The sequence below is a fragment of the Paramormyrops kingsleyae genome, chromosome 22, assembly GCF_048594095.1.
Source record: "Paramormyrops kingsleyae isolate MSU_618 chromosome 22, PKINGS_0.4, whole genome shotgun sequence".
Lineage (NCBI taxonomy): Eukaryota > Metazoa > Chordata > Actinopteri > Osteoglossiformes > Mormyridae > Paramormyrops > Paramormyrops kingsleyae.
This window is the reverse complement of record NC_132818.1, coordinates 15955408-15970804: the sequence shown is the minus strand read 5'-3', so window position 1 is coordinate 15970804 and position 15397 is coordinate 15955408. Positions and strand designations below refer to the sequence as shown.

The following is a 15397-nucleotide window of genomic DNA, read 5'->3' as shown; positions in this document are numbered from 1 at the left end:
AGGCAAAGTGTGTGTGTGTGAGTGTGAGAGAGAGAGAGTGTATGTGTGTGTGTATGTGTGAGAGAGTGAGAGAGTGTGTGCGTTGAATTGCTTTGTGCTATAATACCCATTTGTAAACTTTCAGACACAGGTTACAAATAAAGGATCCTGTTTATTACACACATCTGAAGCAGCCCCAAGTGTCTATTAGACCCTAAATTTTACATATTTTGATGCCATTTTCACACATGGATTCCAGCACTCACACTCACACAGATACACCACACAGTCTCTCCTGTCGTACTTCCTGGCAGGATACAGTCTTGGCAAGCAGAGACCTCATATATGCCGCTTAATTCAAGTGGCCCCATAGGCCACTTAAACGTCCATGATTAATGACTGACAGGCACTCAGCCAATAAACAAGCAATTGTCTCAGATTAGTAGATGCAGGCCTTTTCCCGAATGGAGGCCCGCGGTTAGAGTTTGTTTGTTTTGTCGGAATCCTTCTCTCGCATTCATGAGCGCGCCGACTGCTGTGAGAGATCAGCGTCCCTGGAAAGAACCAGCCCCCCATGGATCAGCCCTCCATCCTCATGTTCCCACAGGTGGACCACAAATCCTGCATGATCTCCATAGCAGAACCGGGCCAGGGAAATCCAGAGGGCTGTGATAAAGATCTGACTCTAGATGGGTTGTGACACACTGCCCCCTGCTGGAGAAAATATGTAATGTTACTCCTCAGCTTGGCATGAAGACTTTTGATACTGATTATCAATGACCTGTGCGACTATGAGGACACAAAGGCACAGACACTGAGCTGTATTTCATGTGGCCTCCCTGGCTGACCTAAGCTAGATCTCACCCCTGGATTGGCTATAACACAGAGGGGCTCTAGAGCAGGGCTGGCCAATCTTATCCGCAAACGGCCGGTGTGCATGCAGGCTTTTGGGGTAACCCTTTAGGTCAGCTGTTCAAACCCAGGTGTGAGGACTCTTCAGTCAATCAGTCCTCTAATTAGTGACCTAATTAGGGAGTTGCGGCGAAAACCTGCATAAACAACGGCCCTTTCTGAATAAGATTGCCCACCCCTGTTCTAGAGGCATCAGAGGTATCTCACAATACGGTAAGGAGAAAGAGGAGGTGGCCTACCGACAGAACTGAGGTCCACGGCCTCCGCACAGGCTAGGAAGCGGGACATGTGGGCGGAGCACGAGGCTGCTGAAGACTGGTGATCCTGCAGGCAGCGTTCAAACTCCGCAAACTGGCCTGCGCAGTCGGATCGGATCTTCTGGATTACTGGGCTGCAGTGCAGTCAGAATCAGGGTAAACGGGTTTTGTGATGTATGACATAATAGGGTGCAATACACTGATACGGGGTTTGCTTCATGGGGAACTGGGATAATGACTGACTAGTAACTGTCACTGCTTACAGTGAATTCGCGGTCACGCTGGCAAGCACAGACAACTAGCAATGCAGACATAGGCACTAAAATTTATGTTAACATATACACAGACAGAAGAAGTGGGAAAATACTGTAAAGTGTCACGCGCAAGTACGTACTGTGAGGAGGTGCACTGCGCCACCTTCAGCTTCATGTGCTGACACTGCTCCTGCCACGAGGATGGGTTGCGGGCCACGCACGCGCCGTAGTCCTGCATCTCCTTGCCGCAAAAGCGCGCCGTGATATCCATGGCAACCTGCCTAAACAGTGGAAGGAGGCCTTTCAGTATTATGGCTGTCAAATTGTACATTAACTGGGACATTAGGGGTGCTTGCCCATGTTGATACGAATACTCATCCATTACACTTAATGCGCAAAACCAGCACGGTCATAGTTATTCGACACCAGACCCCTGCTGCCAAGATGCCAAGAATGATGTTCGTCAGAGTCACAACCACGCAGTATGAAAATGTAAATAGCGACTTGAACATTTAATTTCATGTCATCATTGTCAGTTTATTAAACCAGAAAACGTAAGGCTACCACTAAAGTGAATTCAAATAAACAAACAAACTCATTCATTCATCTTGAACCTCGATGTATTAATTCCTTTGCACGTACTCACATGGTTTAAGCTTGAACAGAGTTACACCGGGAAAAGGTCGATGTTCAGGTTGCAAAAAGGAAGTACAGTTCGGTTACGCCATCGCTTGATTTAATTGGTCAAACTCTAGCGTTTCGGCAAAAGAGACGGGACATATTCCACTCCGATTGGTCGTTTCTTTACGTCATACTCTACAACCACCAATCATGCGTTTCCATGTGAGGCTAAAGATTTTTAAAGGAGCCAGAGTGTCTTTAGTGACTTGCGGAATATTAACTAATCTTTCACTTAAACACACAATAGAACTGTATCATCCATGAAAAGTATAACGCGCATCACACCGACATGTAGTCATCTGAACTTTTATATAATACCTTAGAAATAAAAATCCAGGTTAAATAGGCTATAATGTATTATTCAGTATAAAGTCCCGCAGACATGCAAAACCTGTTTTAAATTTGTTGTAATAACGTATTGTCACCGTGCCCCTCGGTCGGCTTTCCCGGTAGGGGTCAATCTTCTGGATGCTCGGTGTGACGAGTGTGAGTTGAGCGCTTCACGTAACCTGCGTGCTTGCGTACACGGAAGCCGCCGTGCGCGATAGACGGCAGGGAACGGAGTCTGGACGCCGGACCGCTGGATCGTGAGGGAGAAGCGTCTCTTTACCAACAGCGCTTGCCAGGGGGTGGCGGAGAGTACGGGAAGGGGGGGGATACGGCAAGAAGGGACAAGCGAGAATGAACGATACTAAAAAACAGGAAGACGTGGCTGCGGACGGGATTCCGGAGCACCGCAATTCAGCCGCGATGAATCACAGCTACGATCGAGAGGCCAGCGACGAGCTCGTCAGCTCCGTGTCGCTGTATCGGCGCAGGCCGCGGCTGCTGCATGGCACTGTGCTGCCGTTCGTCGCCTTCTTGTACCCGGGCTGGCTTTACGCGTGGCTCGTCGTGTACGGAGCGGCCGAGTACCCGGAGGCCGGCCTTCTGGCGCTCGCCGCCATCGGGATCGCGCACGTCCTGACCGCGCTCTCGGGTTACTGGTCCGTACACGCGCACTGCTGGCTCACCTGCGCCAAGGTACGACTGTCAAAGAAAGTTCGCATTTCTGTTTCTGGTAAAGAGCCGTTTGGCTTTTCATATCTGTTATCTTTTCCGAGAAAACTACTGTAGTAATAGGGCTTAACTCCATTCTCTTCTTCGTGTAATGTGATATTAACCACAGCAACCCTTCAGACTTATCACCAGGCACTTGAAGCTATTTTTTTTTTATAAATGAAGTTGTCATATGTGTATGGAGCTACACACTCGATGAATTGCGTTTGTTATGCGTGCTTTGTAAAAGCAATGACGTACAGAGGTTTCAGTTTTAGGACAGAATACTAACTGATGTGTGAATTAATCTGACAGAGTCGCCTTGTTAGGCTCGAACATCTGGCCGAGCCGCAAGGCATGCTGGGTGACAGGAGCTGCTCTGTCAGTCTAACTGGTCATCTTGAGTTCTGCATTCCCTGCGAATCTGTGTCTGTGTGTGTGCGTGCGCATACAGGAGCCAGATCCAAACAAGGCCACCCTTGCGAAGGTCATTCCGACCCCCAACAATGGCTCTGCTGAGCTGGTGCCCCTCCAGAGAGATGAGGTGAGCACTTCCTGTCTCCACATGCCTGCCCATCGTACTGCTTTTCAGTGTGGAGCTGCGGGCCGGTGGGGGAGGAAGGTGACAGTCAGGTGGATTTTCAGGTCTGCAAGTGCTAATTCATGTGCCTGATCACAACCCTCTGCATCACCAAGATTATATCCAGATTTGCTGTATGAAATCTTGGGCCACACTTCTATCAGTGCATTAGAAAGATGTTGATGTATGAGTTGGCTGTACAATGACATCATTCACTTGGTTGCCATGGGAACATCAAACACTTATGCATTTGATTTTTCTATAGAAGCCTTTCATGTATGCATGTGTGTGTCTTCTTCTGGATGCCTCTATCGCCCCCTCCAGGAGGAGGATGGCAGAAGGATCCTCTCCTTCGAGTTCCAGAAGATCCGCTATGTGTTCGACAGCAGGGAGAGCCGCCGTTTCCAGCCCGTGGCGTTTCCGGTGAGACACCCCATGGGCTATTTCCAGTCCTGGCGGGGCTACCAGGAGGAGGCGGAGCTACGGGCGGCGGAGAAGCGCTACGGCACCAACCGCGCGGAGATGGTGGTGCCTGACTTTCTGGAGCTGTTCAGAGAGAGGGCCACTGCGCCCTTCTTTGTTTTCCAGGTGTGTTTGTGCGTGAGAGAGAGAGAGTGTGGAGGAAGGAGTGTTCTGGCCTGGATACAGATGTGGGGAGGTTACAGTCTGGATGGAATAGTGAAGTCCTGGTGTTTGGGATTGTTACAGTCCTGATGTGGTGGGGGTATTCTAGATGTGGTGTTTTAGCGAAACGACGTCATATGAGCGGTGATCATTGTTTTGCTGCACCAGCTGTGCAGGGTCTCCGTGGTGAAAATTTTCTTTTGTTCTGATCCCACCCACTGTCCACGACTGACTGACACGAATGTGACGCCGTGGGGTTGGTCAGCAGGACTAATTACGCAGTTACCGGCATTCTTTTCACCGTGCATAACTTTAATTGGGGTAAATTAATATTGTATTTATGTCAATGTCGTAACCGTTTGTTTTCCCTGAAATGCAGGTGTTTCGTTAGCATGTAACCGTGATTACAGTGTACATTGCTAGCTTCCTTGTCTTTGCTGCTGCTAGTATTAGACCAGTGTTTCCAAACCCAGTCCTTGGGGAACTCCGGTCAGTCCACGTTTTTGCTTCCTCTCAGCTCCCAGAGCACCTGTACCAGGTATTCTGTGTTCCTGATTGGCTGGGAGCTGGGAGGGAGCAAAACCATGGACTGACCAGGGCTCCCTGAGGACTGGGTTGGGAAACACTGTATGAGACCAACAGTGGCTGTTAGTAAACAGAGCAACTTCTATTTTAGAAGAGCTGTCATCAAAATGACTCATGCGGTCACAATACACTTTCTATGTGGGTCTGCTGCATCGAAAACATTCTGCAACCTCTAGGGTTGTGGCTTGACATAGAATGAACAAGGTGGCAGAGTCCTTTTAAGCTTGCGACAGATTTTTCTTGCCGACGTGTTCAGTTTCGTTTTGTGTGGACTTTGCTTGAAGTATTCTTTCACCGTTATGGTTCTGACATTTTGGTGCAGGTATTCGCCAGGATATGGTGCTTATAGTTCACGTGTGTTTATGCCTTCAGGTGTTCTGCGTGGGGCTCTGGTGCCTTGACGAGTACTGGTACTACAGTGTTTTCACTCTCTTCATGCTGGTGGCCTTCGAAGCCTCTCTGGTGCAACAACAGATGAGGAACATGTCTGAGATTCGCAGGATGGGCAATAAGCCCTACATGATCCAGGTACGCCACCCCCACAGCCTTAGTGGGGTCTGGTCAGGCTCTCGTCACACTTTCAGCCACGTGTGACCAAGTTGTCCAGCAAAGAAATGCTATTTTAAAAATCATATTTCCCTATTTAAGATTTTCCCAGTTTAAGATTACGGTGAGGCTGTATTATGGCCCTTGTGAAGTTTCTGTGGTTTATATGCACTTGCTCACAGGTATACAGGAACAGGAAGTGGAGGCCAGTGTCCAGTGATGAACTGGTCCCAGGGGACATCGTTTCTGTTGGTAAGGTTCCGGTGCAGTGCATTTGTCATGCCCGGACAGTATGTGCCGTTCTGTTCTGCGTCTTGCTGCATATTGACTGTGTGCGTCTCCATTTTGCTTCCCCCTCAGGACGCTCACCCCAGGAAAACTTGGTTCCGTGCGATGTGCTGTTGCTTCGTGGTCGCTGTATCGTGGATGAGGCCATGCTGACCGGAGAGTCCGTCCCGCAGATGAAGGTCAGAGTGACCTCCTGTTTGCAGCACCGTACCATAACCTGCAAAGCTCTGCATCCTGTATCTCCTTTGTTACCCATCCATCGGAACATCTCCCAGCCCGCCTCTCCACTCCTCGTTCATCTGCCTGTCTTCCCAGGAGCCTGTGGAGGACCTGGACCCTGAGGAGATCCTGGAGCTACAGTCTGATTCTCGTCTTCACGTCATCTCTGGTGGGACCAAGGTGGTCCAGCACACCCCACCTCAGAAGGCCAGCGCCGGACTCAAACGTCAGTGCAGTAGCTCTGTCCTCCCGCTCTCGTTGCCGTTTCCGCTCGGTTACCTCCGCGAGCGTGCCGAACCCGCACACGCGTGCCCAGGCGCCCCCTACAGGGAACTCTGTCAAACTGTATGCATCTTCTCGCTCGCTTCCACCTGGCGGGCTGAGGTTGTTCCCAGTAAAATCTCTGGGATGATTCAGTGCATTGTTGCGCGGCAGCTGTAATTGTTCTTAATTTAAGACTACGGGACTTGGCAGCCATGGGTCTCTGGAGCATCCGTCCTACAGATTTTGGAAATAAACTTTAATTAGCGGCTGATTTATGCCCGAAACACTGTCTGAGGTGAATCACCGTAAAAATAATTACGGTAGCGGTGCTGAGGCGGGGGAGGAAGCTCTACATCTCTCTCTGGCTGGTGTTATTCATCCCTGCGGTACCGGCTGTGGGAGCAAAGGGTGGCCGTGCGTCTTTATCAGCTGGATCTCTGCTCAGTGGGCTGGGCTCCAGGCCACAAAAATAAACATCTTCTCCTTGTTTTTTGGCAGCTGTGGACAACGGCTGTGTGGCGTACGTGTTGAGGACGGGGTTCTACACGTCCCAGGTGAGCAGCTGGGAAATTAACCCCCGAATTAGACCATCGTCCATCGCAGAGTTTGTTTATGGATCTGAGTTAACACATCTGACAGGGTTTGTGCTATATGTTTTTTAGGGGAAATTGCTGAGGACGATCCTGTTCGGGGTGAAGAGGGTCACGGCCAACAACCTCGAGACCTTCATCTTCATCCTCTTCCTCCTGGTCTTCGCCATTGCGGCGGCAGTCTACGTCTGGGTAGAGGGTGAGTGCGGCGGGACTGCCGGCCCATGGATGGACACAGACTGGCCAATGGCGAGGCATATGCAGTGTTGGTGAAGGCTGATGATATGATGACCTCCCACCAGGGACCAGAGACCTGACCAGGAATCGGTATAAGCTATTTCTGGAATGCACCCTCATCCTCACCTCTGTGGTCCCCCCCGAGCTGCCCATCGAGCTCTCGCTGGCTGTCAACACCTCCCTGATCGCCTTGGCCAAGCTCTGTGAGTGGTGTCCTGTGTTTTCCTCTCACTAGGGAGATAGTGTGAGAGCGTGAGTAAACGCGTATGCCTTCCTCCGCTTCGCAGACGTGTTCTGCACCGAGCCCTTCCGCATCCCATTCGCGGGGAAGGTGGAGGTCTGCTGCTTCGACAAGACGGGCACACTGACCAGCGACAGCCTAGTGGTCAGGGGCGTGGCCGGACTCAGGTATGTCGCCCCCCCCATGGACGGTGGGTGTATTGCGGCTCCTCCCGTGTGGCTTTGACATCCCCGTTAGTCATGCTTCCTGTCCCGGTGTCCCGCAGGGAAGGGAAGGAGGTGATGCCAGTTTCGGAAATCCCAATGGAGACTCACAGGGTGGTGGCCACCTGCCACTCTCTGGTCACCCTGGAGGACGGGCAGCTGGTTGGGGACCCGCTGGAAAAGGCCATGCTGACGGCAGCTGATTGGACCCTCACTAAAGGTACAGAGTCCGTGCCGACCAATGCTGAGCCTCTAAACATCCAATCAGCATCAAGCTAACATTTCCTCCAGTGCTGGTCCTCTCTTCCAAGCAACTCTGACTGTGGCCAAAGCTACTGACCAGCTCTTACCTTAAGCACTGTAATTCCTCCAGTTCTTTTGAGATAACATTTTGTTCTTTGGAATCAGAAGCTTGTTGGTTCAGATCCCATGACCGTTGAGGTCTTGAGTCTGGCCCCTAACCTGCTGTGAAGTAGCTGACCCTGTGCCCTGACCCCTAAAATTTGTTCTCACCTGTGTGTCACATGGAGAGCAAGACAGGATGTGCAAACACTACCCAGTTTTCCCAGCATGCTTCGCACGCTCAGCACTGAGGTCTCGATGTCGCCCCCCGCAGATGAGAAGGTGTTCCCTCGGGCCATAAGGACACCGGGCCTGAAGATTCACCAGCGTTTCCACTTCGCCAGCGCCCTCAAGAGGATGTCTGTCCTGGCGTCATACGAGCGGCTGGGCTCCACCGAGCTCTGCTACATCTCCACCGTGAAGGGGGCCCCGGAGACGCTGCGGGGAATGGTGATTACCTCTCACCACTCGCACGGGACACTCACCACACTGGGGTCACTCCCAGTCAGCATCCAACAAATCTCACCTGACGGCATTTCCCCCTGGGGCGATTGTAGGACTTTTTAAGGTGGCATAAGAGGAGCGGCTGACAGTATCATTAGCCAATGATTTGTTTTGAATCAGTGAGTGACAGGGGAGGTGGCACGCTGGGGGCCAATCAGCTTTCAGCTGGGCCCAGTGCCCTTGTGGCCCCGCCCCTCGTCACACCCCACATCTGCCCCTTAACAAGCCCCCCCCCCCAGCTCACCACAAAGGCCACACCACTCATCCTTGTGTTCATAATGGGTACCGTTCGTCCCCTTTTCTGGTGCTGATTCGATTTATTATACCATCAGCAATATGCCGAACCCTCATTCCTCTGCTACTGCAATCATAGATGCTGTATATACCCATTATTTATACCACACCATGTGTACCGCTGTTTAGATGTACATTCACTATTTATTTGTCACACATTTATATATTGTACAGCTGTTTCCAGCACTTCTGTCCTGCTTTGTACTTTCGGATTGGATGCCGGACTGTATTTCAATGACTGAGCTGTCATTCTTTGCGCAACAACAGTGAACGTAATCTATCCATAAGTCTTGGTGCCGGAGGTCAGGTGAAAGAGGGAGCTCAGCTCTCGGAAGTCGCTACAACTCTGACTGTGTCTGTATTTGTCTGTGTCTGTCTGTGTCTGTCTGTGTCTGTCTGTGTCTGACTGTGTCTGACTGTGTCTGACTGTGTCTGACTGTGTCTGTCTGACTGTGTCTGTCTGACTGTGTCTGTCTGTCTGTGTCTGTCTGTCTGTGTCTGTCTGACTGTGTCTGTCTGACTGTGTCTGTCTGTGTCCGTCTGTCTGTGTCCGTCTGTCTGTGTCCGTCTGACTGTGTCTGTCTGACTGTGTCTGACTGTGTCTGTCTGTGTCCGTCTGACTGTGTCCGTCTGTCTGTGTCCGTCTGTCTGTGTCCGTCTGTCTGTGTCCGTCTGACTGTGTCTGACTGTGCCTGACTGTGTCTGTCTGTGTCCGTCTGTCTATGTCCGTCTGACTGTGTCTGTCTGACTGTGTCTGTCTGTGTCTGTCTTGCAGTTCTCCGAGTGCCCAAGCAGCTACGACAAAGTGCACAAAGAGATGTCCCGTGAGGGGGCGAGGGTACTGGCCCTGGGATACAAGGAGATGGGACATCTGACCCACCAGCAGGTACTGCTGTAATGCCGCCTTATTGGCCAATTAGGATACCCTCTGTGGTCCCCACCAATGGGGGCTCTGCCACTCTCGAAACGTCCCGAGTACTTTTCTGATACTTGTTCTATACTGCTTTACTCTCTGCTGGCATTCATGGATAAGTGGGAGCTCCTAACCAGGAATGATGGACAGTTGTTATGGGTCCTCTCTCTCTCTCAGACCCTGCATTTGTTTTTCAGATTCTGTGGGCTTTTGTAGGTGTGAAATTAGTCATTTTTTGCCATAGAAATCATGGTGATGTTATTTGGATTGAAACGTAAGAGATAACTGGTTGAGGTAACCGCTGATGCGGCAGGTGACCCTGTGCACGCCCTGGTTGGTGGGTGGGGGGGGGGTGAGTTCATGATCCCGCCCGCCGTGACCCGCTGTGGTCTGCAGGTGCGCGAGATCACGCGTGACGCCCTGGAGAGTGACCTCCGCTTCGCCGGCTTCATGGTCGTCTCCTGCCCGCTGAAGAACGACAGCAAGACGGTGATCAGGGAGATCCAAGAGGCCTCGCATCACGTGAGCGCGGCTGTCCTCACTCGCGCGGTCGCCGACCCGCGGCCCCCGGCCCCCGGCCCCCGTGTTCATCGTCCCTCCCATTTGTCCCCCGCAGGTGGTGATGATCACCGGCGACAACCCGCTGACCGCCTGCCACGTGGCCCGGGAGCTTCACTTCATCCAGAGGGACCATACGCTCATCCTGGGACCAGCACAAACACCAGGTGCCTGAAACCATTGTCCCTATGTGATGACTGGGGCGGGATCTCGGGGGGAACTGAAAACTGATTGGTCCTTACACTTCGTCCTCCCCTGTCAATCACAGATTTGAACCATATGACTGGCAAACGATAAGACTCTCCCCCCCCCGTATGACAATTGACCCCTAGCATCCTCAAATCTCCCCCCCCAGTGGTGATGCCGTATGTCTGCGTTTCAGGCGAGTGGCACTGGGAGTCCATCGACGGCAGCGTGTGTGTGCCCCTGCAGCCCCCCCTGGTGGCCAGCCTCATCGCCCAGTACGACCTGTGCGTGACCGGGGAGGGACTGGACCAGCTCACCGCAGAACCCCGGCTGCTGCGGGCTCTGCTGCCCCACATCCGCGTCTTCGCCAGGGTCAGCCCCAAACAGAAGGTCAGAGGTCCTGCTCTACCATTATAGTCTTGATTTTTATTTATTTCTTTTTTTATCAAATTTTTTATATTATTATTTTTAATTTGAATTGTAATTTAGTTTTAGTTTTCAGCATAGTTTTATTAGTTTTTAAAGATATATTTTTATTTAGTTTTTATATATTTTAGTAATTTTAACGATTTAGTAATTTTAATTTAGTAATTGTTGTAGATGTTTTAATAATTTTATCTCTATGGACAGATGTTTGAGAGCTATTTTATGCATATGATCTTTAGTGAATCCTGCAGGAATACTCAGTGTACGTGCTAATGTCCTCAAAATGTTCCAGGCATGATTAATGGTCATTAAGAATAAACAAATCATTTAATTGCTAAATATTATATTACTTAAAATATTATTTTAAAACGGCAATGGAAAGTATTTGTTTTTATGTTACTTTAGTTAGCTTTTGAAGCTATATTTGTAATTTTTATTTAGTTGTAATGATTATATTTGTGTATTTAATTTTATTTCAGTCTACAGAAACGTTTTCTTAATTGTAATTGTTCATGATAATAGCCCTGGTTCTCCTGTTTTGTGTTAGGCGTGCATGCCTGCGTACGTAGGTGCGTGTGTGACAACCAACTACACTCCCAGTCGCCCCCATTAGCTGTCCTCTGATTGGCCCATTTAATCATAGGCATCTATTGCTGTCGTTTTCTGTCTCAGGAGTTCGTAATCACCAGTTTTAAAGGCCAGGGCTTCATCACGCTCATGTGTGGTGACGGCACCAATGACGTCGGGGCGCTCAAACATGCCCATATCGGTAAGACCAATGTGACGTTCATGTTTAAGGACTTTGCCTTTAAGGACTTTGCCTTTAAGGACTTTGCCTTTAAGGACTTTGCCTTTAAGGACTTTGCCTTTAAGGACTTTGCCTTTAAGGACTTTGCCTTTAAGGCTGTCTTCACTGTACTAAAGCTAATGGAATCACATATGGATGCAGGTGGGTGGTCCACAATAAGGTTAAGCACCTCTCTCGCTTTATTTCTCCCTCCCTCCCCTTTTCCCCCTCTCAATGCATCAGGAGTGGCCCTCCTCGCGAATGCCCCCGAGCGCATACCGGAGAAGAAGAAGCGTGGCCGGGAGAGGGAGCCCCCTGTTGGTGACTCCAGGCCCTTCCCGCCCATCTCGGCTTCGGGGGGGAAGCTGAGCTCGCGCGCCGCCCGACACAGGGTGATGGCCCAGAGGGAGGAGCAGCTCGCCGCCCAGAAGGTGCGTTCCCCAACCCTCCCTCCCCCTCCCTGGGGGTGAAGGGTCATGTGACCCCAGCCTCTCTGTGACGGAGTGCCTGTGCTTTAGGAGCGGATCAGCCAGGTCCTGCGGGAGCTGGAGGAGGACCAGATCCAGGTGGTGAAGCTCGGGGACGCTTCCATCGCCGCCCCCTTCACCTCTAAGCTGTCATCCATACAGTGCAGTGAGTAACGGCTTGGGGGGGGGGGGACAGAATGTGCCCCTGGAAGTGGGGGAGGTGCATAGTTAGCAGAGAGGGATGGGGTTCCCCTTATCGCCCAAGCACATCTCATTTTGTTTTATTTTCTTTTATTTGATGACACTTGTGCTATTAGTTATGTATTAATTAACCACAAACTAATTCTTAGTTACATACTGATCTCATGTTAATTTATCATTCATTAATCGTGATGCATGTTGTGTCAAGCACTTACTATATTTGTTACTATATCTGTTAATTCTGTAAACCTTTGTGAACTACTGAAGGAACAAGTTTTAACACAAGTGAAATACTGATCTCATGTTTGTTCGCCATTAATGAATCCTGATGTATCTTTTATCTGAAGTACACTATATTTGTTCATGATTTGTCCTTCGGTAGTAGCGGAGTTATTACTAAGTATTTGTGCCACGTCAAGTAAAGTGTTACAGTTTTATTTTTATATGGCCTCCCCCTCCTAAGATGGGACAGATGGGACCTGGGTTCTTATCAAAGCTTTAGCAGCTAGAATAAATTCATGGGCAGACAGGATGGTAATTTAATGCAATGCAACAGACCCCCCTGACCTCTGCCCCGCCCCTTACCTCCCCTCCCCCCAGTCTGTCATGTGATCAAGCAGGGCCGCTGCACACTGGTGACCACACTGCAGATGTTCAAGATCCTAGCCCTCAACGCGCTAGTGCTGGCCTACAGCCAGTCAGTGCTCTACCTAGAGGGCGTCAAGTTCAGCGACTTCCAGGCCACCCTGCAGGGCCTGCTGCTGGCCGGCTGCTTCCTGTTCATCTCCAGGTCAAAGGTGAGGGGGCGGGGCCACATGATGACATCACTGAAGGCTCCTCATTCTGTAGCCCATGTGGCACTGATGAGAGCCTAGGCCTGTATAAAATAAGATAAAACTATGTTTTTATTACACATCATCCAAAATATTAATGAATGAAAATTCTCTGCAGGGGCAATAATGGACCATGTTACTCATTCATGCATTTCAAGGATTTTAATAATTGTGGACAGCAGCTAGCCTTGTGTTTGTGTACTTAGACTTTCGTGCATGTTTTCCTCGACTAACAATGGGGTTACGTTCCAATGAATCCATTGCAAGTTGAAAATATTATGAATATGATAAGAATATAAATAACTGCTCTCACTAAAGAAAATAAATTCCAGTAACTGAAAAGTAAGTAAATGAATCCATCATTGAATGAACAGTACTACTTAAATGCAGAAAGAAATATCATTCGCTGCTCCTCCTTCATGCAGCCCCTGAAGAGTCTGTCCCGAGAGCGCCCCCTACCCAACATTTTCAACCTGTACACTGTGCTGACGGTTCTGCTGCAGTTTGCAGTGCACTTCTGCAGCCTGGTGTACCTGTACCGCGGGGCGCAGACCAGGAGTCCTCCCAGGTAAACCCGCCCGCCCAGTTCGGACTCTGGCACTGTGACACCGGTCCCGTCTTCTCCTGTGTTACTGATGTGTCCCTTTTCCTGCCTCCTGGACAGACAGGAGCAGTTTGTGGACCTTTACAAGGACTTTGAGCCCAGTCTCATCAACAGCACCGTTTACATCATGTCCATGGCCATGCAGATGGCTACCTTCGCTATTAACTACAAGGTGTGTTTGTGTGTTTGTTTGTGTGTTTGTTTTGTTTGTTTGTGTGTTTGTTTTGTTTGTTTGTGTTTTTGTGTTTGTGTGTTTGTTTTGTTTGTTTGTTTGTTTGTTTGTTTGTTTGTGTGTTTTTGTGTTTGTTTGTTTGTTTTATTAAGGCTCTGAATCCCTGAAGTGGATGAGATTCACATTCACTCCCTGTTTTAACCCAATGGGGGCCAATAATATACCAGAAAGCTGACTGACAGCATGCAGAATTCTCACCCAGTGCGGCTCTCCAAGGTCTTGTTTCTCCTGTTAGGGCTCTGGTGCTGTTCACGTGCACTGAAGTGTTCTGTCTCACCAGGGTCACCCGTTTATGGAGTCGCTAACGGAGAACCGGCCCCTGCTCTGGAGCATCGCCGTGTCGGGGCTGGCCATCGTGGGGCTGCTCTCAGGCTCCTCCCCTGAATTTAACGAGCAGTTCGCCCTCGTGGATATTCCAACAGAGGTATACCACCTATTGTGTGTGTGTTCGTATTTTATCTGTTGGATATCGTGACTCGTGCTTTTTGTTCCATTTCTTGACAACCTTTGCCACCCCCCCCCCCGCCCCCCCAGTTCAAGCTGGTGATCGCCCAGGTACTGGTGGTGGACTTTGTCGCCGCCCTGCTGGTGGACCGAGTACTGCAGTTTATTCTGGGAAAAGGGACCCTGAGGATGCCTTCTTGAATCGTCATGCCAACCACTGCTCCCCGAGCAAACCTCTGCTCTCAGCGATGAGACTGTGGGGAGTGAAGAGGGGAAGGAGGGATAGGGAGAGGACAGTGACTGCAGTACAAACTCAGGAGTGCCGAGAGGACCTGTCAGTCAAATGCTCATCCCCTTTTTGGACTCATTTTCTTTCTCCTTTAGCCTTAGCTCAGTGTCCTTTTCCTCATTGCCTTCATCTCCCTGTTTTCTTTTCTTACTTCAGATTTTTTTTTAACTCTTTTATCCCTGCTACTCATCTCCTCCCTTCCTGCCCTCCATCCTCTCCTTCCTTGCTGTCACTCCTACAGCAAGCCAAGAAGACAGCAGTATTGTGAGGGGTCGGGCGCTTGTGTGCCGCGTGCGGCGATGCCAGTGTCCGCCCGCCTGCCCGCCCGCCCGCCTCTGCTGTTGACTCCCCCATGTGGCTGGGAGGGGGGACGTTCTCCAGGAGAAAGTGTTTGTTATTGTTCCCCTCATCATTTTGTAAAAAATAAAGACAGAATTCAGACTTATAAAAAGACCAAAAAATGCAAACATTACCATCTTGTCCATTTCTTGTTTTTTTTCCCCCGTTATCGAAAGAGGTGTTTTTCCGTGTTCGGGTTCCTGACAGGACCATAATTCACTTTAACTTGACTAAATGGGCCAAAAGGCTAGACTCCGATTTAAGTCTGACTCTGCAACCAAGTGATCAGATGGTTTTTTTTATCTTGTCATCTGATTTACACCAGGAGTGGCCAATCCTGTGTGCAAAGGGCCGGTGTGTATACAGGTTTTTGGGGTGACCTTTAGTTAAGCTGTTCAAACCCAGGTGTGAGGACTCCTCAACCAATCAGTCTTCTAATTAGTAATCTAATTAGGGAGTTGCAGTGAAAACGCACATACA

At 49.9% G+C, this 15397-nt stretch overlaps 2 protein-coding genes across 2 annotated transcripts; one reads left to right on the top strand and one right to left on the bottom strand.

Moving 5' to 3' along the window:
- Window positions 1–131: 131 nt before the first annotated feature.
- On the bottom strand, window positions 132–2233 carry LOC111849245 (coiled-coil-helix-coiled-coil-helix domain-containing protein 5). The gene is made up of 4 exons (XM_023821968.2): window positions 2049–2233; window positions 1543–1683; window positions 1131–1282; window positions 132–693 (listed from the first exon to the last, which is right to left on the bottom strand). Coding segments are annotated over exons 1-4 (324 nt in total). The 5' UTR covers window positions 2051–2233; the 3' UTR covers window positions 132–664.
- A 382-nt stretch (window positions 2234–2615) lies between these two features.
- atp13a1 (ATPase 13A1) lies at window positions 2616–15050 on the top strand. Its single transcript, XM_023821890.2, has 25 exons — window positions 2616–3106; window positions 3576–3665; window positions 4026–4289; window positions 5283–5438; window positions 5639–5708; window positions 5817–5923; window positions 6060–6189; window positions 6726–6781; window positions 6890–7016; window positions 7120–7257; window positions 7342–7462; window positions 7561–7718; window positions 8115–8290; window positions 9414–9524; window positions 9948–10073; window positions 10168–10276; window positions 10492–10685; window positions 11394–11490; window positions 11752–11939; window positions 12027–12141; window positions 12777–12973; window positions 13435–13577; window positions 13674–13785; window positions 14126–14269; window positions 14380–15050. Exons 1-25 carry the CDS (start codon window positions 2765–2767, stop codon window positions 14488–14490), a joined length of 3582 nt encoding a protein of 1193 aa, XP_023677658.1. The 5' UTR covers window positions 2616–2764; the 3' UTR covers window positions 14491–15050.
- Window positions 15051–15397: the final 347 nt, after the last annotated feature.